Here is a 25,052-nt window from a genome sequence, read left to right as displayed (position 1 = left end):
GACGAGCTCTGCTGGAGCCCTTCTCTGGCACACGCGGCCGGTCCTCGTCGCCGATTGGCTGACGCGAGCCCCATACGTTCGCCGCGTACTGCGCGGATTCGGTCATGCGGAGTGTATAGATTTCGCCGCGGGTTGCCCCGGCATCGCATGACGGCCGACCTAGCAAGTGCGCGCGGTCGTTTGCCGGTACTTCCGGCGTGACCCCCCGTTCGCGCAGGCCTGCGCACTTCCAGCGGGCCAGAGCCTGCGCCTCAAGACTTGCCGACTCGCTCATTGTTACCCACTCGATGGACGACGGCGCGGGTAGACGAGGCGATGACGCGAACGCGGTCACTCGACATGTTTCTCTCTCTCTCTCTCTCTTTCAGCCACTTTCCCGGGCGCTTTTTCTCAGCGCGGGACCCTCGTTATGGATATGGGTATTGGTTTCGCGAATGGCCATCCTCTGCTAAGTGCTTTACAAGAAAAAGAAAAAGAACAAACAAAATGTTAGGAAGTGTCACGTTACATCTTCGAAGCGTAGCCTTAAAGAGAAATGGACGGAAGGATCGTGGGAAAAAGAGACATCATCACGTGACAAGCAAGCTCTAACGTCTAGCCCCCTCGTGTTTTGTGGAGAGCGGGGGACGGGCTGACCACGGTGCGGGCGTCTTCACTGAAAACTGCCGCGAAGCAAGCACTGCCTTGAAAAAGTCCGGCAGCCATCTGCAGAACCTACTTCCCGAGAGTTGGCGCGCAGGTGGTCCCCGAAGAGTGGGAGGAGGGGAGGGAGGGGGATCAAATGAAGTTGGATTGCTGAAGCTGGCTGTCTGACGTCACATGTGCTCCCTTCTACAGTCTTTCTTTTTCCTTCCTCCCCCGTATTGGTTCATATATAAACAGACTCCCAACGTCTCCTTCTTCTACGTGCTGAACTGTCCCTGACCACAAGCCTCTCTTGTAAACGTGTATCGCAGAAAATTAGGTGAGGCCGTACGATATCAGCACAAGGAAAGGGGAGTGCAGTTGAGGACGGCAGAAAATTAGGTGAGGTGATGAATTTTCACGCGCAAGTTGGAATCAGCTAGCGCAAAGCAAGGGTAATTGGTGATCGCTGTAGAAGTCTTCGTCTTGCACTGGACATAAAAATAGGCTGATGATGAGCATGATGACGATGATGAAATGTGAACTTACGTCGGTGCCGGATGGCTTCATGAAGAATGACACGCAACTCTAATTAAAATCTTGGGGACAGAGAGCCACGAAAATGAGCCTGGACAGCGCAAGAGGCAAGACGAGAACGAGACGGGACGGCGCTTGTCCCTTCTCGTTTTCGTCCACGGGCTTCCCCTCGCGCCATTCACGCTAATTATGGATTACCAACAAGCTCAGTAAGCCACAACTGACAAAGAACCTTCTGTATGTCGACGTACTCAACGAGGATTATTTGAAACACATTGGTTTAATGACATGAACAGCGTAACTTTGTAAAAGTTTCCGAAAAGCCAGATATATAGTGAATACTGTAACAATGCTAGCTTGTCTAGCGAACCACCATTGCTGCGCAATCTGGGAGTCATTCTTTTAAAGAAATCAATAACATTGGTTAACCAGTGTCCATACGGTGACAATGCATCCTGTACACATATTGCACCTATGTAAAGAAGGAAATTGGTGGGGTGTCCTGCATTACTAGTAAAATGTCTGCCGCCGGTGCCCTGTCACCATACCATACCGTCCTACACGGGCGAAGTACTAGTCTACTAGTATATTAACTGCCAAAGCGCCAGTATAACATATGCACTATCCTGGTGCTCCTGTGTTCACTAGCACAGTGAACTAGTCGTAGTATACCAGTACACCACGCCAATACTTCGTCTCTTCTTAGCCGCCTTTAACAGACTTCCCCGGGTAACTCCTGAACACTTCTCCCCAAGTAGCCTTCTACTCCTTTTGTGGGAACTTGCGCATGCATAGACTCTCTCGCAACTATTTTTCCTGCACTGGATCCGATAGCAACGATGCGAATGTCGTCACACTCTGCAGCTCGTCTGTGCACCATAAAGCTTCTCCATTATGTTTTTTTCGTCTCGCGGGTGAATGGGATCTATAATGGACCAGGAATCATATGTCACATTACGAAACGCGACTTCAAGAGCGCCGCGAGGGAAGAACTTCCTGTAAATATTGTAATTATTGTAAATAGCCCCTCTGTTAGTTCTCTTCGTCCTGCTATCGCCTCTCTTATTCTTTCCTATATTTACTTCATTAACGCCTTCCCCTCCACTCAACTCCATGTTTAGGTGTTAGCCATCGGGTAAGAAGTTAGACTGCGGCCAGCAGAATTTTCCTTCCCCCCCCCCTTTTTTTTCTATTTACCACTAATATCATTAATCCACAAGCAACTAAATACGCAAATATATGGAGTAGAAATACGTCGTAGCCAGAGAGAGCAGCGGAGAAATGAGATGTTATTTTTAAAATAAATGCAGCAAGACAACGAAAAGGAAGAAAAATTAAAGTGGAGGGAAGATGGTGATTTGGCTCACACCTACTGGCAATTAAGTTATTTTTGGTCCGCTTTCGTTTGCCATTTCTTTATTACATTTCAAGTAAGCATCACAGTTAACGTGCCCCTAAAGCTTCGTCACACTTCATTTGGATTGGGAATGCGCGTAACCTCTTGTTCCAGAACTATAGGCAGGTTTAGAGACTGTGGCAAGCATATGAACAGACTAGCCCAAGGACAAGTTCTGGTAACTTGCCCTTTGTTTTCGCTTGCTTCATGGTCTATTTGCTTCATTTGGTTGGGATTCCCAAAACTTGGTTCCTCTTATTAAGGCGAAAACCTTAAGTTGTTCATACCCCCGATGGTCTGGAAAACGCGGCGTGTGGTACAGAAAGTCATGTGAGCTCGCCTCGCGCATACACGCGCTCGTGCTTCAGCTCGCCCGTTCGTCGTCGTCGTGTTCTTCCACAGCTCGCTCCGATGCCGCTCATCATGCCAGTGTTCCCGCTATTTGGATCCTACCTTTCCCTGTATTCCCCGCTTCCCCTTTCCCCAGTGAAGAGTAGCAGGCTAGAGACACGCTCTCCAGGCCGACCTCTCTTCCCTTCTCTTCATTGAAATCTACTCCTCCTCCCCCTTGCCGTTGGGTGCCGTAGTTTGCCGACGTTGACGTCGACTTTGAGAACGAAAGGTTTATTTGCATTATGTACTGGAATAGATCAAAGCAAAATAACAGTAAAAAGTCATCGACGGCCGCCCGGAAATCGTACGCTGCGGCCCACGGCAAGAAGAACGCCTCGCTTTTCCCTATGATTTTCAGGCTTATAGCCCCTTCAGTGGGTCGGGGTCGCGTCACTTTCAGTTCAGTTCAGTTCAGTTTATTGTCCTTAAAGACCCCCGGAGGGGGTATTACATAAGGGGTGGGTTTAACATAAGTTCCACATTTGGTACACTTCATAAGTTATATTCAAAGTGATCAATCACACGCTGTAGGAATGAAGACAGGCAAGTGATGCTAACAATGTCGGCAGGAAGGCCGTTCCAGTCTTTAGCTGCTCGAGGAACCAACCTCGAGCCCTTGCAGCTGTCGTCATTCTAATCCACTCCTAGGGCCCGTGCAAGTGGCCTCATGTTCGGCCAATGGGTAAACTCTCTGGGCTCTACCCTCCGATGACTGCCTCCGTCCGGCGTTCAGCTGGAGGGGATGGGTCGTCCTTGAACGACCTTGCAGCGATGGGAGGTCAACTACCTCGAGCCGTGCCGGCTTCCACTTTCTATTTCGATAAACGTCACGCAGGGGGAGACAAAAGCTCCACGCGCGGAACGCGAGGGCGGGATAGCCAACCTGTCTGACGGGTCCCGTAGCACGGTCGACGCGCACCATGTGCACCATGCGCACCATGATTGTAATGCGACGGCGAGTGGTTCCGTTAAGAGAACTTGACTGATGCTAATTAATGGTTCGTATCAAACGCCATACTGCCCCTCGCGCTCGTGCCACTGCTCTCGCGTTCGTCGTCGTCTTCTTTCACAGCTGGCTTCGATGCCTTTCATCTTGCAAAAAAAGGCAGATTGAGATAGAGTTCATTCAGACACTCGAATCCATGGCCTTCGGTGGGAGTCGGACCCTCGAGCTTATGTGGAAGTCGAACCCACGACCTCTAGATAACCCACGACCTAAGGCCAAGTCAATTAAGGCACAGTTAATTAATATACAGTTAATTCGGCACTCTAACCCACCACCTTTGTTGTTAATTAGGGGAAAGTGAGTTCAGACAGTAAATTAGGGTAGCGCCAATTAAGGCACTCGAACCCACGACCTTTGGTGGGAGAAAACAAGTATAAGAAGTAATAACGCATTTGAATGGGAATGTCAAGCAATTTAATTAATGTCTCTTTAACCACAGGCTTTCGCCTTCACACTCTTTGTCATATATGCTAAAGTGACTGTCAATTCTCTTCTCGCATGACTAGTGCTCTCTCTCTTCCCTTCTTTCTCTCCACTCAACCCTTCATCTCCTTCTCTCAGTGCAGGGTAGCAAACCGGACGTGCGTCTGATAAACCTCCTTGCCTTTCCTTACATTTGTTTCTCTCATGCGGCAGAACCCATCTCCACGATGACTGTCGACGGTAATGCCTTAGCATTGGATCAATATAGCGACACAGCGTAATGCCACCGTCAAAACGAGTTATGTATGAGGCATGTACTGCAGCGGGACTCCTCTTTCGCGCTTCCCTGAGAACACTTGGCGCCACCCAGCGCTGCCGCAGCGAAGCCTGCTCGTGGCTTCTGAAATGCAGGGCGCCCCGGTGTGTGCGAACGCTGAGAAATGCGTCATGCGGTGACCGAGCTCCTCTCTGGCGCCTCTTTCTGGACTCTTTGCCCCATCTAGTGGCACTGCCGAGAAGTCCGCGCATGGCCTCCGAGACGAGAAACGTGACGCGCCGGTGCCTGTGAACGCTGAGCATTCTTCTCTCGCTTGCCGCAAACTCAGTGGCACATTGACCCAGAGTTGGCGAGAGGTTCACTGAAGACCGGCACATGCCCAGTTCATTCATGGCGCAGCTTGCGGAAGCGTCGGCGTGAATGGCATTATTTGAAAAGTGGCTCATACCCAGTGCGCTTATGACGGAGCCTGCTTATGCATCGGGTTGGTGTCCTTGAGGAACACATGGGACGTGGGCTCGGTTCCGCTCAGCATCGAAGAAATAACGGCATCACCTTTCCAGTGGCACACACCTAGCTACCCAAGTTGGCGTCGTTGACGTTAATCGAAGAGCCGCACACGCGTACTGGCATACCCAGTGATCTAAGTAGGCAGCGATGAGGTTCACAGGAGACCAAACACAGACCTAGTGGCGCGTATCCATTGCTCCAAGTCGGCGTTAGAGATTCCTTGAACAGTGGAACCTGCCCAGTTCTTCGTTTAGTTACCCATGTCAGTGTAAAGGTGGTTCTTTGAAGAATGGCACCAATGTACACATTACCGTATACTCAGTTACCCAAGTTAGTTCGATTGTAGGATTCGAACCCTGTTACTTCAGCACAAGAGCCTTATGTGTTACCCATTTGACCACTGAGCACCCAGTGACCCAGGTAGGCGAGAAAACGGTTAGATGTAGACAGGATACAAGCATACGTACATACAAAGATAGATAGCCCCCGGAAGACGCGCGAAGTACCCCAAGAATACTAACGCATTAAACAATCCTCAGTCTTTTCCTCAATTTTGAAATGGCACCTTTAGATTTCTGAGAGCCTGTTCAAGAAAGGAGACCAGTGGGTGACCACTGCAGAAAGGCGCCTTAGATGACCCTGGACCTGTCTCTCACTGTCGTGTTTGCGAACTTATGGAGCCATCGCCTTCCTATTGTGACGCAACCGGTAATGAACACTTGCCTTCCTGCGTGATTCGTTCAACTCGCTTCCAGTTGGGCCGGTGCGACTTGATACAGGCTCGTAACAGGGTTCCTCGTGCATGGCTCGAGCTGGTGACCGACAATCACGGCGACGCGATGATGTAGCCGTGAGCGCAGCCACGCCCCCTGAGACTATAGCAGGCGCCGGTGTCTCAACGGACGCCGTTTGTGACGATAAGTGGTAGGTGAGCACAGTGCACGAACACCTATGCATTGGGGTAGGGCTAAAGAAATACCGACTGCACATTTTCGATTTGTCATTGTGTTTTCTTACATCCAATTCGACGAAGCTTGAGCCTGCGTCGCTGAAACGTTTGAGTAGAATTTAGCGACAAAACAGTTGCCCCAACATTTTCCAACTCCATCCCACCAAATCTGTCACTCCAACTACCTCGAAATTTAGTTTCTGTGTCTAATAGTGTGCGACCTTTTTCTGACGTCTGCTTCGTTTTTTTGTCTACCTTTGACACTTGGAGTGGAATTTGCTATATCGTTTTCATTCCTACGACCTACTGCGCGTTCGTACGACTCGCCGAACTGTGTAACGGAATGTTTGCTGTATCATGATTGGCGAGCAGGTGTTTTCATGAACAGCTCTGCATACCAGGTGCTTTGCGAGCATTCCAGCCGTATATGGGAAGTCGATATAACGCTATTATTCTTTTTCGATCCTCTCTGTGTTCCCAGAGAAGCCCCACACACAACCACCTATTCGCGCTGCTAAACTTCCTGCGGTCTATGGGTCTGCCGTCCTCTTTCTTTTGCTTTTTATCCCCTATTCTCTCCCCCGTGCAGAGTAGCTAGCCAGAACTACCTCTGGTTAACCTCCTTGTCTCTCTATGCATTTTCTCTATCTCCTCTTTTATGTTCTCGGAATATTTCTCGCTGCACAAAGTTGCGTGCAGTGCACGGCAGACGCATGGGAGCACGGGCGAACTCGTTGACGGGCTTGTGTAGTTATTTGCATGAGTAGTCTGCATTCGTCATAACAGAGTGCTGCACACAACTACAGCTTGCTTACGGCTGCGAAAGCATTTTGCGCCTATGATATGTGTGCAAGGTGGGATAGCCCCGTCGCGAGAGCTGCTGGATAATGAGAGGTTAATCGCCAAACACTTTTTGCAATACATTGCAAACAGAGAGAAAAAATAAACGTTTATTGGTGGCTCCTATGGGGGAGGTTTCACCTCGACTTCTTAATCCTTAGACTAATGTCATCAAATAGTTATTTGATAATATTAGCCAAGCATTTGCAGAGCGGTGACCTAGCGGATCCCCAGGAAACTATCTGCTCTTGCTAGGACTTCGTTTCAAAGAGTGAGCGCATCTTGCCGATATGTTTTGATATGATCTTTATAAACAACATAGCGTGTGAGAAAGTGTAGTTTTCCTTTTGCCTACTAGAGTTGTTGCTTATTAAATGATGTTACCGTCAGAATATAGTCCGCTGAAGGCCTGCCTATCCCAAACATCAGAAATACACTCCAGCGAGTAAGAAATGTAGGAAGAAGAAAAACAAAACAAAACAAATAAAAAACAGTAAAAAATATAGTGGTGGTATAGACCAACACGAAAGTCTGATGTAGCCTAATATACAACATAGAGCGGGCTAGCTGTATCAGCGAACGTCATGCTCATCAACGAACGACATGCGAACGTCCAGTCACGGCCATGCGTTACCACAACAATCTCACAACAATGTCTGCCTGCATACGCGTCAACCTGTGAGAGATCCTACTAAAAAGAGGGGCAGGAGAGAAAACTCAAGAAAACATTCTTAATAACTTCGATCTGAGCAAACACTTATTGAGGCATATGTATGAAGTTTAGACTCAACACACTAGCAGCAACAGAAATACTTGCAACTGCAGATGCTGACAGGCAACTGACCTTTACAGCGACTTATATGGCCTGCTTCAGGAACAGTGTTGAAGAAGCTTGCTCGATGCGAACAGCCCACTGGTGCACACAGCGTCTTGTATATATTTTAATAAGACGGCGCAAGTATCATCACAATATCGTTGCAAGATTAAAAAAAAATTTTTTTTGCAATCTTGATCCTCCTCGTCTTACGACACCTTAAAAACTCTTTCACGAACATAATTTCCTTTTCGGAAAACGGGACGCATCATTTCTGCAAATAGCGGAATGAACCCAAATTCCTCAAATTTACGAAAAAAAAAATCGGGAGAGTAAATTGGCAGCTATGTATAGCTAGGGTCACGGCGTAAGCAACAAAATAAAGTGAAAGCAGTTCAAGGATATCGCGAAACTTCACGTAAGAGCGCACGGAGTCAATAACGAATCCTCTTCCGCCAAATAAATGTAAACATTGGGACGGGAACAAACAGCGCTTGGACGGGGCGAAGCGAGGACGACATACAAGCGCTGTTTGTTCCCGTCCCAACGACGTACCAACCAGCCCAGCCCAGCACCCTCCCTCCAAGTGTAAACATCGTCTCAAGAAAATGTGTCACCGGTCTAAAAGAGGCATAGGAATTTGCGCAGCTACAACAGCGTCCGTACCGCCCGCTGACTTTACATTTCACTTCCTTGCGAGGCCGCTCTCGCGGTGAGGACTATGATCGAGGAGAGTTTCCGAAGCAACAGCGGCTGTCCACGCTGCAGCTTTCTCGTGAAGGTGTCGTGCGCCGAAGCGGCAGAACGGGAAGCTCCAAGGTCGCGTATTTTCCCTGTCGTTAGACAATAATGCGGGACGCCTTCGGCGGACGCACCGTTACGCGTCGGACGTTGGGAAACCCGCGTGTGGAGCACGCTTCGTGCGCGACATAACGAGGGGGGTGCGGTAAGAAAAATGAAACAAAACGAACAAAACACGTCCGCTATTTGCTTTGCGCGCATGCGCTCTCGTACGCTCGTTTAGACTGTTTGACAAAAGCGTTGAAGAGCAGCCACCATTGGTAGGGTGGGTAACTTTTCGTTGTCGCTGTTTTTGGACGGAGCCACGAAGTCACCACCCAAAACACTCCATTGTTCGTGAAAAATCGTGAAATGATGACGATGATGATGTTGCCGACTTGCTCGGAGTTCCGTCTTCGTTTTTTTTTAAATGTTTCTAAATTGTTTTATTGTAATTGTGTTTATATACAGTATTAGTCCAGAATTAGTTCCTTGTTCATTTTGATGTAGATTATAGGAACACGAACTATGTCTGTTCTACACACGCTTGTGACAATCTGTAATCCGACGCGCCTCCGCGCATGATTTTGCGATACATACGCGACAAGGCTACGAAAGCTGCCGATGCACCGAGCCTAATTTCTTCAACAGGCGCCGTCCGAGCGGCCGATGGTGGTGGCCGAGCCGAATTAAAGCGCGTTCAGTTGTTTGGGAATCCCTGGCCCATCTTTCACTTAACTCATACCAGGTAGAAATAAGCCTTGAATTATATTCTGTGATGGTGAGTCAATGGTCGCAATCCCCGATTTTCTTAAACTGCGTCACATCTCAAATTCGCTTTGCCTGAAAAGAAAGCACTTTTGAGGCCCACGAAGATGACACACTAATGAGATTTTCGTTGTTTTGCGAATCAGTTTTGCGGTCTCCCTAAAGGTGGAGGAAGGCTCATGGAAAAGGAAATAAAAGTTGTATAGACTGGGACCACATACTATGAAGATACAAAGGAAGCCCGTACGACTTTCTCGGGAAGAAAGTTTCGCAATTGAAGAGAAATCGGTCCTGGTCCAGGGCGATCGCTCTACCATCTGAGCTAACCAGGAGGCTAGCAGAGAACAACGCGAGGTCGAATTAACCGATAACTCGAAGCACCGCGATACTGCACGATGCCAATTTCTGGCCGGTCGCCCAGAATTAATGTGTCGGTGTGACACAATGGGCAAGTATCCTTAAATACAAGGTGTTTCAGCGAACACTTTCACAAGTATTTAAAGGTTGCCTATGGCAGATATCACAATTTTAGTCCATGAACTGGTCTACTCGAAGAGGCGGACATCACTTGCAAAAACATTTTAAATGCATAAGCGATTACTTAACGAAAATTCGTTAATTAAGATTTTAACTAATTACGTCATGGCCCATATTGCAATTTACAAATTATAGCCGCGGAGTTTCCAAGGCAGATCCACTTGGAACAAACTTTCAGGTCGACACCAGTTTCGAGATATTAATTCCCAAACTTCGCGGAGAAATGCATTGGCTTTCCATCCAATTTGTTAACAAAACGTCGTTTTATGCATTGAAGCACACAAGTAACTGGAAAGCCAACGCATTTCTCCGCAAAGTTTGGGAATTAATATCTCGAAGCTGGTGCCGTCCAGAGAGTTCGTTCGAAGTAGATCTGCCTTGGAAACTCCACGGCTACAATTTGTAAATTGCAATATGGGCCATGAGGTAATTATTTAAAAACCTAATTAACGAATTGCCGTTGAGTAATCGATTATGCATTTCAATTTTCTGCGTAAGTATAGTGTCCGCCGCTTCGAGTAGAACACCTCGTGAGCTAGGATTGTGCTATCTGCTACAGGCAACCCTTAAAAAAAATTTTGAAAGGGTTCGCTGAAACACCCTGCATATTGCAGCGATAGTGCGCCATCCGCTACAGACACTCCATCGCCCGTCGTAGCTCCTGGATGGATAGCCATTGCCACGAAGTTGCAGCCAGGATAACAGGGATAGTGGGCGTTGTTACGGCTTTTGAACTGAGGTGCCGCGATTACAAGATATGTACTGCTTCGTGTTATCATTCGGACATTTGTGGTTTATTTATTTATTTATTTATTTATTTATTGACCTACAGCGCCCAATGTTGGGCATTAGAGTATAGGGGGAAGGAATATTGTACATATTTTCAAATACAGATGATTGATGGTACGAAAGGATACATCTGATACGTAATACAACAACAACAACAACAACAACAACAACAACAACAACAACAACATAATAATAATAATAATAATAATAATAATAATAATAATAATAATAATAATAATAATAATAATAATGATGATGATGATGATGATGATGATGATGATGAAAGCGATTAAGGGAATATTACACTTGAGGTTAATAAACGCCGTAGACAGGAAAGGTTAATCTCCTATTCTGTCTGAAGCAAAACAGATTTCTGAACTAAACATACAAGTGTTTCGACAACAAATTTTCAAACACAGATGGCGTAGCTGTAACAATTTTAAGCGGCAGTTTATTCCAACCACGTACAGTTTTTGGAAAGAAGGAATGCTTATATAGATTGATACGGCATGTGTACTCTTGTACTTTTAGCGGATGATCTGTTCTGGGTGATATGTAACTTGGGTTCTTCATGTATGTGTTGCTGCACAAACCAGTCTTGCCTGTGTAAATAATGAAGAAAAGTTTAAGTCGTAAATATTTCCCACGGTTCGCGAGAAGTGGCCATCCCAAGTTAACACGTATTTGTGATGAGCTCTGAGCGAAATCATAGTTGGCGGTAACGAACTGGGCAGCACGTTTTTGTATTCGTTCCAGTTGATTAATGGCTGTGTCTGTCTCTGGGTCCCAGGCAGACCAGCCGTACTCCAACATCGGACGAACGTTTGTTAAATAAATTGTTTCACTTCGCATGTCTGCTGATGTGCCCATAAGGTGATTTGCGAATGACGTGGAGGGATACGGCACGGGGAAACAAACATAATCGTAATAATCATCGTAACGTGTAAAACATAGAATCACCAATTTCCACAAGCATTCTAAGAAATATTGCTGATCGTACTGGACGTCGCCAAATCATTTCCAAAGGTGGATGCTCCGCCATCTTTTCTTTTTTCTAAACCAGAACAACTCAAATGCTAGAAAGGTGCTTTGAAATTTGCGACGTCATGCCGACGAAGCGGTTGTGAGGTTTCGACGCGATATTAAAAATTGTGCGAAGTGCTGTCTTTGTTATATCTTCCCACGAAATGTCTGAATGTGAAGTTTCTTAAAGAATATCTCACAGTAAAAACTGATTGGTTCTTATTGCTTAGAATCCTTTGAGACCACGAACTCGAAGTCAAATTCCATACTCGCTAGAAGCAGAATTTTTTCGTTGTTATGGAAGCAGATTTACGTCACCATCCGGATAACCACTGAGCTGCAATTCTGCGAGGAAAACTCGGGCGAAATCACCCGTAATAAACAAGGAACCCATAAGTTTACGCTTGCAGTCGCTTGGAAGAAAACCTGACTCGATCATTGTTTTCGGTTCATTGCTTATTTTATTCTTCGCCTTTTTTTTTCGGCTGCAAACAACCACGAGTGGCGGCCCCCATTTGGTCCTCGAATTGCGCAACGCTTAAAAAGGCAATCAGTGCTGAGTTAACGAACAAACAGCAGCAGCCGTTGGCAATAAACCCACAGAGCATAGGCGTCTCGTACATCGTGCAGTTTTATTACAGTACGCAAAAACGCACCCGTTATCATTACAATTGCAAACGACCTTTGCTGCTCACAGGACGCGCCCAATACGTGCTTGCCGGGCTCCGACGCCTTGCCAAGGGCGCCACGTCGCCAGACAAAAGGGTTCCTTCCGATCGCATAAGCAGCGAGATCGCTGTGCGAGATAAGTGGTCGCCACGGGGTTTCACGCGCGTACCTTGATACCTGCGCGTTTGGGCGTGTCCTAATACTCACGTGTATGCACTATAGATGATTCGCGAACTATAAGAACGGGGGAGAGTAGTTGATAATCCGCACTGAAGCGACCACCACCACGCAGAAGCCGGAGAAATACAAACAACGGCAACAGACACGATCGCTGACTTTCAACTGAAGGTTTATTTCCCAGTAAACATGCTCGACAGTTCTTTTTTCGGCGAGGGCAATCAAGGAGCTGTTCACGCCGTCATCCCTGGGTATGGCTGCTTCTTCATAAATTAAAATTAAATTATGGGGTTTTACGTGCCAAAACCACTTTTTAATTATGAGGCACGCCGTTGTGGAGGACTCCAGAAATTTCGACTACCTGGGGTTCTTTAAGGTGCACCTAAATCTAAGTACACGGGTGTTTTCGCCTTCATCGAAATGCGGCCGCCGTGGCCGGGATTCGATCCCGCGACCTCCGTGCTCAGCAGCGCAACACCATAGCCACTGAGCAACCACGACGGATCGCTCCTTCATAAATGACCTTGTACGTGACAATAATCGCGCAAGATAAACTATAGAAGCAACAGCCACAATCTGGGATGATGGCGCGAATAGTCCCTCGATCACCCTTTCCGAAGAAAGAACTGTCATGCATCTTTACTGGGAAATAGAGAGAGAGAGAGAGGGACAACTTCATGTAGTCGCCTGCAGAACGACACCATGACTAAATGGCACCATGACGCGGGTCCTGACGTCTTCTCAGCGGGTGGTCTCTACTCAACTCCAGCGCGTGTTACTCCCGCGGTCGGTCGCCCTGAGGGGCAACGTTCCGTCGGTTTCGCTCGGCCTTTGTCTTTCAAGAGCCGCCGAGACCTGCTGGACGGCCCAGGTTTGGCTTTCGCGGTCGTAGCATTCCGCCGCAGCCGCGAGTCGCGGCGGAATAAATAAACGTCTTTGTGAGACTGAAGACAATCTTTTAGCTTGAAGTCACCCCTTCTGTCTGCCCACGTTATTTGCACCTTGTCTGCTTCAGTATACATGGTTAAACCTTTACCGCCTAGCGGGGGGCAGCGACCATTCTAAGCTTCGTTTCAATACTGCCGAAGTCGGCAAAGAAGACAGCTTCGGGAAGACAGCATCGAAGTAACGAATGGTGCAGGTTATAACGGCCTTGATGTCGAAACAAGATGACTGCTTTCTTTTTCTTCTTTTTGACAGCACCTAATTCTAAGCGCCACGCGTTTTTCGTTTCTTTTTCTTTTTTTTTCTTTCTTTTTTTACTTATCGATCCCATCGCAACGCGGTCCTCGTGGCCGATTATCGAAACGCCGAGCCCGTGCTCAGCCGCACAATACACTGTTGCGGTACGAACATCGATAGCGCCGCGACTGTTTCCAATTTACCGGTGGTCGCAGCGCGTTCAACCCTGCAGGCTACGTTTACCGGCAAGTCGCCGCAACAGCCGTAGCATACGTGCGCGAGTGCGGGCGTGAAAGGCTGACGCGAAGCGGCAAATTCTTTTCTTCCTCTTTGATCTATGCAGAAACAATATGGCAAAGCTTTCCCGTTGTTGGAAAGAACCCCTTCATAGCTCTAATTTCGAGGTAATGGTGCCCAAATGAGGTATTAAATACGCTGCTGTTCCAGCTATTAGTTTCCGAAAATATACTGGAGCACTTCCGAGTCGAAAGTATGTGGACCGCCCGAACGTTTCTCGGGATGGTTTAGGAAAAGACGTCTAGAATTTAGTGCTAAATTTGAAATATGGGCTAAGGGAAAAGACATCGTTATAAACCAGTTTAATTTCTGTAACTCAAACATGTTCTTACGTAGGCAGATGACGGACGCTAGTAGGACAGACGCTCTTTTAATTGCTTTTACTTTTTCATTACTTTTTTTTTAAGAGAGCGCGCAATCAGAGCACGTCGTCTACCGTAGACAGGAGGCAGGGGCCCATTCCTGCGCCCACTTTCCCGCTGTCTGGAAACAGATATCCGTGTGACAATACGTGCCATACTATGATCAACGAGGAAATCGTTTAGTAAATGTTCGTTGATTCGTCATGCGCACAACACCAAGATTTGTCATGTAAGTGATTCCCGCCTCTTCAAGCCGTTCCCAGCAAGCTAAGCGTGCTGTGAACACACACACGCACGCACACATACCCTGATATATACAGAGCAAGCGAATCCTTGTAGAGTTCAACAATTGATATGCAGACCTTTTGTCCTCACCAAACGGAGTTAAGGATGCGATACGCTACACACTCATTCGATAGGCGTCGTGCTGCACACCTCGCTGCAGCAATGGTCACAAGAATTCTCGGCTCCTTCAATCGTACACAAGGTGCGAACAATTGGAGTAAAGACCACACCCTTCGATTCTTTCGTAGCAGCCAGAGAAATAACCACTGAAAATGCATTGAATAATCAAAGTAACAAGCGTTATTTCAATTCAGAAAGAACACATAAAGACCGAAGATGAATAAAGAAAAAAAAACTACTAAGCTTCACATTTAGCTGTTTAAAGCACGTTGCTTCTAACGGAAATTGTATTGCTGTACAACTTTTAAAAAATATTAGAACTACAACGCCAATTTTGCGATGTAGAGCCGTCAGACTTGCCTCAATATGCACTGTTGTGTCACCTACGTGTTTAATTGCATCGCTTGTGTAGCATTTTTTGCACCATTTCTTTCTGCACTTTTCCTACGCTTACGTTTTCATATCGTGAATTATTTCCAATGCCCTCAGTTTTCTGTCGTCCTTGCTTAACGGTACGCCACTTTGTTCAGTACAGGTGGATATATATCTTGCGAACTCACCGGCTCTGATTCGTAAATTGCACTGTATGCCCTATTTATTTATTTATTTATTTATTTATTTATTTATTTATTTATTTATTTATTTATTTATTTATACCTAAAGATTCCAGGGCTTGGACGTTACATTAGTGGGTGGGTATAACATGGAAACCAATGGGTTATTATGGCCTTAAAATTGTTAGTTGTGCATTAATTGAACTTTTTTCGTTAATAATAGGCTGTTGTGCATGACAATTCCTTGCGGAAAAGAAAATTTCCTCCTCTTCGAGTAATCTATCTCGAATATCCTACTCCCTGTGTTAAGAAATGCTACCGCATGCTATCGTAGTGCAAGTTCTGCTGTCATGCCGCTGCTGACTCTGGTTATCCTCGTCAAGCTATTGCGACAGCTTTTTGCCCAGGTGTCGCCCCCCCCCCCCCCCTCGCGTCCTAGAAGCTTGAATTGAGTAGAACCGTGCTATTGCCGCGGGCAATTAAAAAGAATTACGTTCACAATCCGCGTGAAAGCTCTCTAAATCTCTGGTGACCCGAAGTGCGCGCCGCAGCCGTTTTTTTTTATGCCGTTTATTCCGCGGAGCAGCTCACATGAGCGCAACCGCGCGCGTCCTTGCCCTGTGCTCGTCGCTCGCCGATGAGGATGTGGCGAGGGGTGAGTGGCTTCGCAAGAGTAAAAGGGGGGAGGGAGAAGGGAAGCAGCCCGACCGCGTCGCGATGGGGGAAGTCGAGCGCGGGCTCGGCAATGAACGCGAGAACGAAAACGAAAGCGAGGTGCCGCGCTCACGGAAGAACCCTCGGGCAAGGGGGAAGTGATCTTACGGGCCCTCGAACAACAAGGGCTCGCTCTGTTTGCCGCCGTCTTTGAAAGTTGTCTCGTCGCGGGCTTTCCTTTCTTTTCCTTCTTTTTTTTTTTTGCGCGCTACCCAGCGCGCACGCACCCTTGTCATACGTCGCGGTTCGGGTGAGACGCTCTGGGCCTTCCTCAAGGTCTTCCTTGTCCGACCTCATCGCGGCTTCTATACCGTTTCCACGCTGTAGTTTCGTTTTGTGCAAGACCACGCCTGTAATGGCTTCTTTCTTTTCTTTTTGCTATCTTGTAGTACTTAAGGGAACTAGATAACGAGATAGAGCAACCGATGCTCGGCACGGAGAAGATTTGAAAGAGCAAAAAAAAAAAAGCCTGACGTACTTTGGGCGAGTGGAGTGGGCTTTCGAGAACGAACGTTGTTATATAAGTTGCGGCTTCCATGGGGAGCGCTGCAGCTGCTGAAAACAACAATGAGTTCTTTTCATGATCCCCAGCATACACTCAATCGCTGAGTCGCAAGCGTCCCGAGATTCTGTGGGGCAGTGGGAAGTGAAGTGGTGGGTGGGTGGGGGGGGGGGGCGCACATCCAGATGCCGGAGCTCTGCACATCGTGTCACTAAACCCACGACGCGTTGGACCAGAAAGTTCAGACCATGGGGGTCAGCCCAGCAACGTGCGCCAGAGAAGCACTCCGTCCATTGCAAAAGCTGCCGTCACGTATACTAAAAGGGGAAGTACCCGCAACACCTCTTTGCGACAATAACCCCGCATTCGTAAATGCCACTTAACTTGAAGTCCGTGCTTGAACTCGATCTACAAGATGCCTGGCATAAAGGGGCACAAGAACTCGTCGCGTTTCCTTCGGCATGTTCGCGGCAGGCGTCAGTTAGGCCAAGGCAAGCGTTGGCTTCAAGACAAGATAAATTTTCGAATGCAGGGTGTGGGTAGGGATGGGGGGGTCTGCCATCTTGTGGCACCGCCATCGACCGCCATCTTGTGGCAGTCGTCTTGGTGGTGTTTGTACTTGAGCTGTGTATGCTCGTTAACTTGCGCCCTTTGCGGTGGTTGTCTTATCTACGTTTCACCAACTGGCCCAACGAGATAACTGCTCCTTTACTGTACTGTCCTAACTGTTCACCTTGAACGTGTCACGTGTCCTTCCGTATAACGCGCTACAGGAACGAGAACACGTCAACTCACTCACAACTTCCTTGGTTTTAGGCGGTTGCCTGAAAACGTTTGCATTTATTTTAAGTCATCGACTGCGCGTCAGCTTGGTGTCGTTGTAAACAGTGCCACGCGTGTTTTCCCCCACTCGCAGTTCATGGGCGTCGTGGTGCTCGGCTACATGCTCTGGATCCTGGCCACCACGGAAAACCGGAGGTTCCTCGACGGCGTCCTGGTGAGTGTCGCGCCGACGTTTTGCGACGCTGTCAGAGAAAGCGATCGACTCTGAAGCTGCTTTTAGTTTGTTATCGACGCATTATACAGCAAACCAATTTTACGACGAGAGTTTCAGCGAATAACGTTACGAGCTGTAGTCCTTGGCGGACAGAAGGGCAACTGTGGTGTAAGGAACCTAATTTTCGTTTTTTCTTTTCTTTGTTATCATCATTATCATAAGTTATTACTATTATTATTTAATATCGTCATCATATTCTTCTACTTCAGGGAGAGTCATGCGCCAAAAGAAATTTGCTGGCAAAATGTGTACCATCACGCCTGCTTCAGGTGTTCATCTCGAAAGGCTCTAGTCGGTTCGTGATAAGGGAAGAGAATTGCCGTAAGCATAAACAAACTAGTCCCTCAAACTGCGCTTAAACCATGTCTACGTGTCTTCTTGCGTGCCGCGAATTGCTTTGCATTAGCGTAGTAATTCGTTACCAGAAGCTCGCTTCCCACTTGCCCTTCAAGGAAACAGCGGCGTCGATATAGGGTTATGGGCACCAGGAACCCGGCAAACCAGGCGCACGCGCGGTTTCAACGCGTTGAGAGTTTCAGACGGCGAATGCTTTTCGATTTCTATGAGAAACGTTTCCGAATACTTTGAAAGGTGATATTTTTAAAAATAAAGTTGAATGGGATCATAGCATGCTGCGGTGGCGCCGACTACACCTGGTTCTAGGTTTACTACACGAAAGCTAGACGTCTGCAGTAGAACAGAAGTTCAAGGCGGTACTCACCTGCTGATGTACAGATCCATACACTGCTAGCATATTTCTAAACTTTCACTGCCCTGTTAGTTAACGCGGCTGTTACTTTCATTATAAGCGAACGTCCTGGTAAACTGTGATAATGTGTACCTATAATTAAGAAAACGATTTTTGAAGGGGTGAGCGGGGATAAGAACTTATATGTTCACAAGGGCGACTGCTTTTTAAGGTTATGCTATCGGTTAAGTACATTTTCCTGCACCGTTCTCGACAAAAAATAAATTAATAAATCCGGCCTGAAAAATTGTGCTTTCACGTGATTTCTTTCATTGCCATTATCTTCTTTTTTTCTTTTCGGTATGCATACGCCCGACCTCAGCGCAATGTAGACAAGGCGACCGCATTTCGGTGGGGGCGAAATGCGAAAACACCCGTGGTACTTAGATTTAGGTGCATGTTAAAGAACCCCAGGTGGTCCAAATTTCCGGAGTCTCCCTATAAGAAGTGCCTCATAATCAGAATGTGGTTTTGGCACGTAAAACACCATAATTTAAATAATTTAATGTGCACAAACGGACACATTTTCGCCTGTATAGGAATGAACCTTGTGGCGGTTCGCCAAGTTGCTGACTTCTATTTCAGATTTACACGCACAGTACTCGTACTATAGCCACCTACCTTTGTAGCACCCATATAGCACCCACCTTTATATTGGAATAACTGCTCACGGAATCAACAACATCATCGAAGTTGCCAAAATCTTGCAATAAGTTAAGCAATTAAGCTCAATGTGCGAAAACAAAACTATTTTTCTTGTTTCGCAAATCTCTCCCCTTCAAAAGTAAAAGGAAGAGAGCGCGAAATTGCGAAAAAATAAAGGACATCTTTGGGATGATACATCGCTGTTGACGCGTTTTCGCCACCACATAATCGGAATATAGCCAGTCATTATCCGCTTTTAGTTGACTGCAAAAGTAGCGCATCGCATTTCTTGGCGCATTACGTCGACATTTTACGAAACGGTTACCGCGTGCTTTCCTGTTAAACACATTGGCACATTCTCAAAAGATGTCAGCACTACGTCTTCTAGTGTTGCAGCATACCTCCATGCGGTATAACGGCGTTTTCGCCCTGTTTCATGTTTCCATTTCCTGATTATACTGCAGATGCGTCCTTTCTTTTTTTTTTTAGCTTCCACGGATTACTGTCGAATTGATTGCTCCTGTAGCACTTAAGTTGCCCATCCGAAATGCTCAGCCGGATTCGGGTTATTCTTACGCTTTGAATACGGACACGAGAACTCTACACGCGAGAAAAAACTCGATCAACAGCTTGCACGATATGTCTGATTTGTCACTGGTCGCCGAAAAGCTATACGGTTCTAAATATTCGCGGGATAGTATGCATTTGACAGACCCTTGTCTCCTCGAGTAATCCAGTCTCGTATGCTCTCTTTTTTCAGGTGTTCACCTACGTTCACTTGGGAGTCGGTGCAGCCTGGTTTCTGACAGGTGCGTAACCAAGCGCTGTAGGGTAGGAAAACAACGATTGGAGTTCAAAGTTTCAAAGTTTATTTGTCAATAAGCATACAAATACATAAATTCTGACCTGCCTAAGCATGTTGTGTTTGTTGGCTGGTCAGGCAGCAGGTGGAGAATCTTCTAAAAGAATAACTTCATATACATGCAATTCATATTATACGCGACATTGTCGATAAATCTGACAGGACAGGATAACATACAAAACAAGCACAACTATACACAATTTACGCACCAATCTCATAAACCAGTCATCGTCTTTCTCTTGCTGCTTGCAAGACATATATCATCAGGAATTTCATTAAACACAGCTGGTACATAGTAATTGCGCATCTTTTTACCATTATTGCTATAGACCCGTGTTTAACAAAAATGCTCTGTATTTCAAGGTTTCCGCGTTTCTAAAGTTGCCTCTTTGAGTTTGAGTTTATTTACATTAAAAAACCAGTAGTTTTCATTTCGATAGCAATTTTATGGACCCTCCAGGCGCATTTCTGCCGTCGGCGTCGCCGTGAGAATCCGCATAAAGTCCAAGGGCGATAAAACGATCGCCCAGCGCCGTGTGCGCTATCTGCTAGTGAAAATGTGCGAGGGTGAGCCGGCGAACGTGGCTCAATCTCGCGTACGCGAGGGAGGAAGCGCGCCGTCTTCCGTCGCGCGCGAGGCTCCGGTGGGAGGGTAGTGGGGGGGGGGGGAGGCGTGTTCTATTCCGGGTGCCTGGGCTGCCGCGTACGCCCGCCCGGGCCGCTGTATCTTGCAAACCATTTGCGACGGTACAGAGGTTGCCGCGACCTCTGTTTTCGTGGCTTGGTTCGCACTGATGCGACACGCAGCACGAGGGTCACTTCGCTCGCTGCTGCTGCCGCGTTTCCTCTCTCCAGCGTTTTGACGGCGAGTTTCCGCGGTCATCGAGTGAGATGTGTTCGTGTTGTCTTGCGAGAGCGTGACACCATCCTCGTTAATTCGGTTAGTAAGCGAATGTTTGCAAGTTTATACGGCCAATAAAGCCACTCTGCTTACTTCGTATAGCTGTCCACTCATTTGCTATCGCAATCGATGCTTCGCCTTTCGGGCGAAGCTGGCACTTTTTTTTTATCGGTAAGTAGTTGACAGTCCTCACGGTTATTGCGTCCCCGAAATCTCGTGCCATCAAGGTGGCGTGACCGCCACAATTTCTTAATTTTCTCCGAATGCATGTTTCTGTGATTACCATAGGGTGAACGTAATTCAGTATTGCAATGGATTCGGCAGTTTCACCTATAGTACAGAATGAATCTTCATGTATAAAGAAGCACTGAACCGTACTCTAGAAACTGTATGAACTTAGTACCAGACGCTTCTTAACAAGCATGGAGTTTGAGAAACATAAGATAGTAAATTTTGCCGTTAGAGTTGGTCTCGAAATTCCAGACTTGGCGTCGGCGACATTCTTGTGACGTCATAACATGGAGCTAAATTTAGTGACGTCGTGTAGCAATAAGGCTAGGTATGGTGACATTGCTCATAAAAACGCGAACAAGAAGGCCGTGCAATTCCTCCATACATGGCGACGTTCACAAATGACATCAGCAGTGATCTCAGGAACTAAATGAGCAAGCGTAGCATGACGTCATGACGTGTTCACCTCCTGGGACCGAAATCCAAACAGATCAGCTTGTCACACTATTTTTTGTAGAGTTTCGAAGGTGTCGAACTACATTTACCGCACAAAAAAAGGAAGAAACAATGAGATGTCGAAAATGTGTTGAAGTTTCAGCGCGGCTTATAAAGGGAGACGAAGAAATGGGCACGTTGACACGAATGCTGGCTAAACTGAGAGTTCATTCGGGAAAAAGATTGAATGTGAAAAACGAATGACTGTGCGTATGCACGTGAGTAGAATACCGCATGAGAGAACGAAAAGTCAGCAGAAAAAAATAAACACGCTGTCACATAACCTACAACTTCACATAGCACTTCATTGCTCACTCAAGTGACGATACTTAAAGGTATCCTTTCCTTAAACAATTGTTTAAAAAAAGATATGCCCTGTTCTAAGAGCGCTAAGGGTGGGTAAATTAGTTTTCTTTGCTCCTAAGAAAAAGCCACATCAGTAAGAACAAAATGAGGACTAAATATCCAAATCAAGAGAGAGAGAGAGAGAGAGATTTACAGAAAAGCAGAGAGGTCGTTCTGAGCTATAACTTGCTTTGGCCTGCTACTCTACTCTGGGGAAAAAGGACAGGGAGGGAAAGGGCTGATGAATGATGATGATGGTACGAGGAAGAGATGCGTATATACAAGTTCACAGCGTTGTGGCAATTATAAAGCAGTGCATCCATCCCAGTGGCTTGGAGAAAAGCTGTAGCGGCAGTTATCAAGGCTGCGCTGTTTGAATTAGGCCAAGGACCTAAAAGAAACTCATCTGATAGCGGCCTCTTGTCGACGTTTGCAATGGAAGAGACCAGTTGCTGCCATTCTTGCGCTCACGCGGGACACACTCAAAATATATGATCAAGTGTTTCTGGTACCTCACAGTATTCACAGTTTGGGTTAGTACCACTACAACCTATCAGCTGTCTATAACGGTTGGTGAAGGCGACACCAAGGTGAATCCGGTGCACCGTGCTCGTTCGGCTTCTTTTGAGCTTGTGAAGCATATACGAAATTTAATTTCTTGGTCCCATTTGTGTACTCGCTTGTGTCGTCAATCTGGTTGGGTCCAGTGTTCCAATGCACGGTCGCGTATTACGCGACGAAGTAAAGCGTTTGTGTCTTTTCGTGAGAAAGGAATGCGTACTCGAAAAGCATAATTAAAAGCAGTTTTCGCTTCAGCGTACTGCCAGTTCCTTCCCTATCACGCCACAGTATGAAGGTATCCACTGAAAGGTCACATAGTGGGCATTTCTATTTGCGTGGTCAAGATGCTCTGTAATTTCTATAGCCATTGAATAATACGAACCCCGTTTGAGGACACAGTGAATCGTTTTGAATAGCTGGCTTGCAATCGCAGAATATCGTCCTTGCGCGAGGAGGCTCCTCGGAAAGAAATCGACTTGCCTCCCGGATAGCAACAACTTCTGCGGCAGTTGATGTTGACCTATGGTCTAGTTTAAACCGCCGATCACCCGCCCTGGTTGCTCAGTGGCTATGGTGTTGGGCTGCTGAGCACGAGGTCGCGGGATCGAATCCCGGCAACGGTGGCCGCATTTCGATGGGGGCGAAATGCAAAAACACCCGTGTGCTTAGATTTAGGTGCATGTTAAAGAACCCCAGGTGGTCGAAATTTCCGGAGTCCTCCACTACGGCGTGCCTCATAATCAGAAAGCGGTTTTGGCACGTAAAACCCCATAATTAAAAAAAAACCGCCGATCAATATCTATATCAATAATTACTAAAAGGGGGCCCCGCGACACCAACAAAGCCGGTATAAAGTGTCGATAACTAGGAAAAGCGGAGTGGTCGTAAAATCGTCGAGAATGCGCGCCCCGCCGCCTGGCTGTCGGTGTATATCGTCATTCGTGAAGTACCTGGAGGTTCATCGAGGACTTCGCGCACAGCCAGCAGTTCGACCGTGAGTAAGTCTGGTGGCGGTTGGTTGCCAAACGCGCATACTCTTGGGCGCGCGTCGTTACAGTGTCGTGGCGGCGTGTTTCAACCCCGGCTGGCGTACCGCCGGGCTTCGTGCGGAGTGCAACGTCCACGCAAAACGGAGCGGCACAAGAGCTGAGCCATGCGCCGATTTGCGTACCACTCAACGCAGGTCCATGCGCCCTGGCAGGAGAACGACCAGTTGCGGATGTGTCTCCCACGGTGGCGTCAGCTGGTGCGGATTAGTCCACCGAAGGATTAAGCCCGGCAGTTGGCGTTGTTCAAACTTAAAGAAAAAATTTATTCGTACACATCGAGCGGAACACTTCAATAGAAGATGCATTCACTTGTCCTACATAGTACATGAATGTTTGATCATCAATATCTCCATGTGCAGTAAAGAGAGAGAGAGAGAAAACCCTTTAATGAAAGGCAGAGATTTTAGTCGTCATATAGACGTCGCTGACATGCTGCTCTGCGTGGAGAAGGGAACTGGGAAGAGAAAAAGAGAAGGAGAGAGGCGCAGAAAAAAAAGGAATGAGTTTAAAAAAATAGGACACTAACTTTTCTGACTCATGGACAAAGGTGCGCACAGGTAAAGTCATTCAGTGTATGCGCCGTCCTATACCTCAGAAAGTGCTTACTTTATGAACATATTGTTGTCACGAACGGATGGTCACAAAATGCCACCTATAAAAGTGCACTTATTGTTTGCCCTTGGCTAAAACGAAAAAAAGAATAATTAGATTTTGGTAACCTATGAGACAGCTCTCAAATTTTCCGCGGTCCAGACCTGTGGCGTATTATATAAAGTAGTGAAGCTGTTAAATATGGGGCACAGCCTGACGTGGGCATGAAGCCCGAGTGAGGTAGAGTCGAATATTTCTGGGGAGATCTTTGTCGGGCCAAAGTGGACTGAAATAAAGAAAGAAATAACGAAAGAAAGAATGAATGAATGAATGAACAAATGAAAGGAAGAAAGTATGAACGAAAGAAAGAAAATAATGAGAGAATGAAACAAAGAACGAAAGATGAAAAGAATGAAAGAACGAAAGATAGACAGAAAAAATTAAAGAACAAAAGAAAGAATGAACGAAAGAACAGAAAGACAAAGAACGAATGAAATAAAGTAAGAAAGAAGTAAACAGCGAAAGAAAGAAAAAATGAAAGAAAGACAGATAGATATATAGAACGAGAGAAAGTCAATATTCGACACAGGGTTTAGATATCCTCAAAGACACTTTTATACCTGTGTCGGTGAGGACGCCAAAATTTTGTCAGTAACTGACAAAAAAGCCACATTTCGTCAGTGCAGGTAATTAAGAACGTAGAGACATTCAGTACAAAAGCCGCCTTACGCGCAATTTTCAATCATTATCTTTTTTAAATTACGTAGTCGTAAACTCTATTGAAACCAGATAATGCGTGCTCGAGCCCATTATACCTGGATCCACATTGCTTGTTTTTGCGTTGTGCCATTCTGAAAAAAAAAATGTCACGGCGTTTGCTCGGCATCACTGTTTAAAGCCTGCAGAGACCAACAATTGTCACCTGCTTCGTTCTGCAGGATTGTGTGGCTGGATCGGGTCTTACAAAAAGGGAGGCCTCGGAATGAAGATGGTAAGTCGGTGTCGCCAACTGCGACTGCCTCTGCTCAAACGAATGTGA

The 25,052-nt window shown here is 46.7% G+C and overlaps 1 protein-coding gene across 1 annotated transcript in view; it reads left to right on the top strand.

Moving 5' to 3' along the window:
- LOC139061205 (tetraspanin-18B-like) overlaps nucleotides 1-25,052 on the top strand; it is a 139,623-nt gene that overhangs the window by 96,053 nt on the left and 18,518 nt on the right. Inside the window, exons 2-4 of the mRNA XM_070540858.1 lie at nucleotides 17,445-17,525; nucleotides 19,739-19,787; nucleotides 24,952-25,004. Of these exons, the coding sequence (XP_070396959.1) occupies nucleotides 17,445-17,525; nucleotides 19,739-19,787; nucleotides 24,952-25,004 (183 nt within the window). The remainder of the gene's footprint in view (nucleotides 1-17,444; nucleotides 17,526-19,738; nucleotides 19,788-24,951; nucleotides 25,005-25,052) is intronic.

The sequence above is a fragment of the Dermacentor albipictus genome, chromosome 6 (assembly GCF_038994185.2).
Source record: "Dermacentor albipictus isolate Rhodes 1998 colony chromosome 6, USDA_Dalb.pri_finalv2, whole genome shotgun sequence".
Lineage (NCBI taxonomy): Eukaryota > Metazoa > Arthropoda > Arachnida > Ixodida > Ixodidae > Dermacentor > Dermacentor albipictus.
The sequence above is the reverse complement of the archived record's forward strand: the minus strand, read 5'-3'. Positions and strand labels throughout refer to the sequence as shown.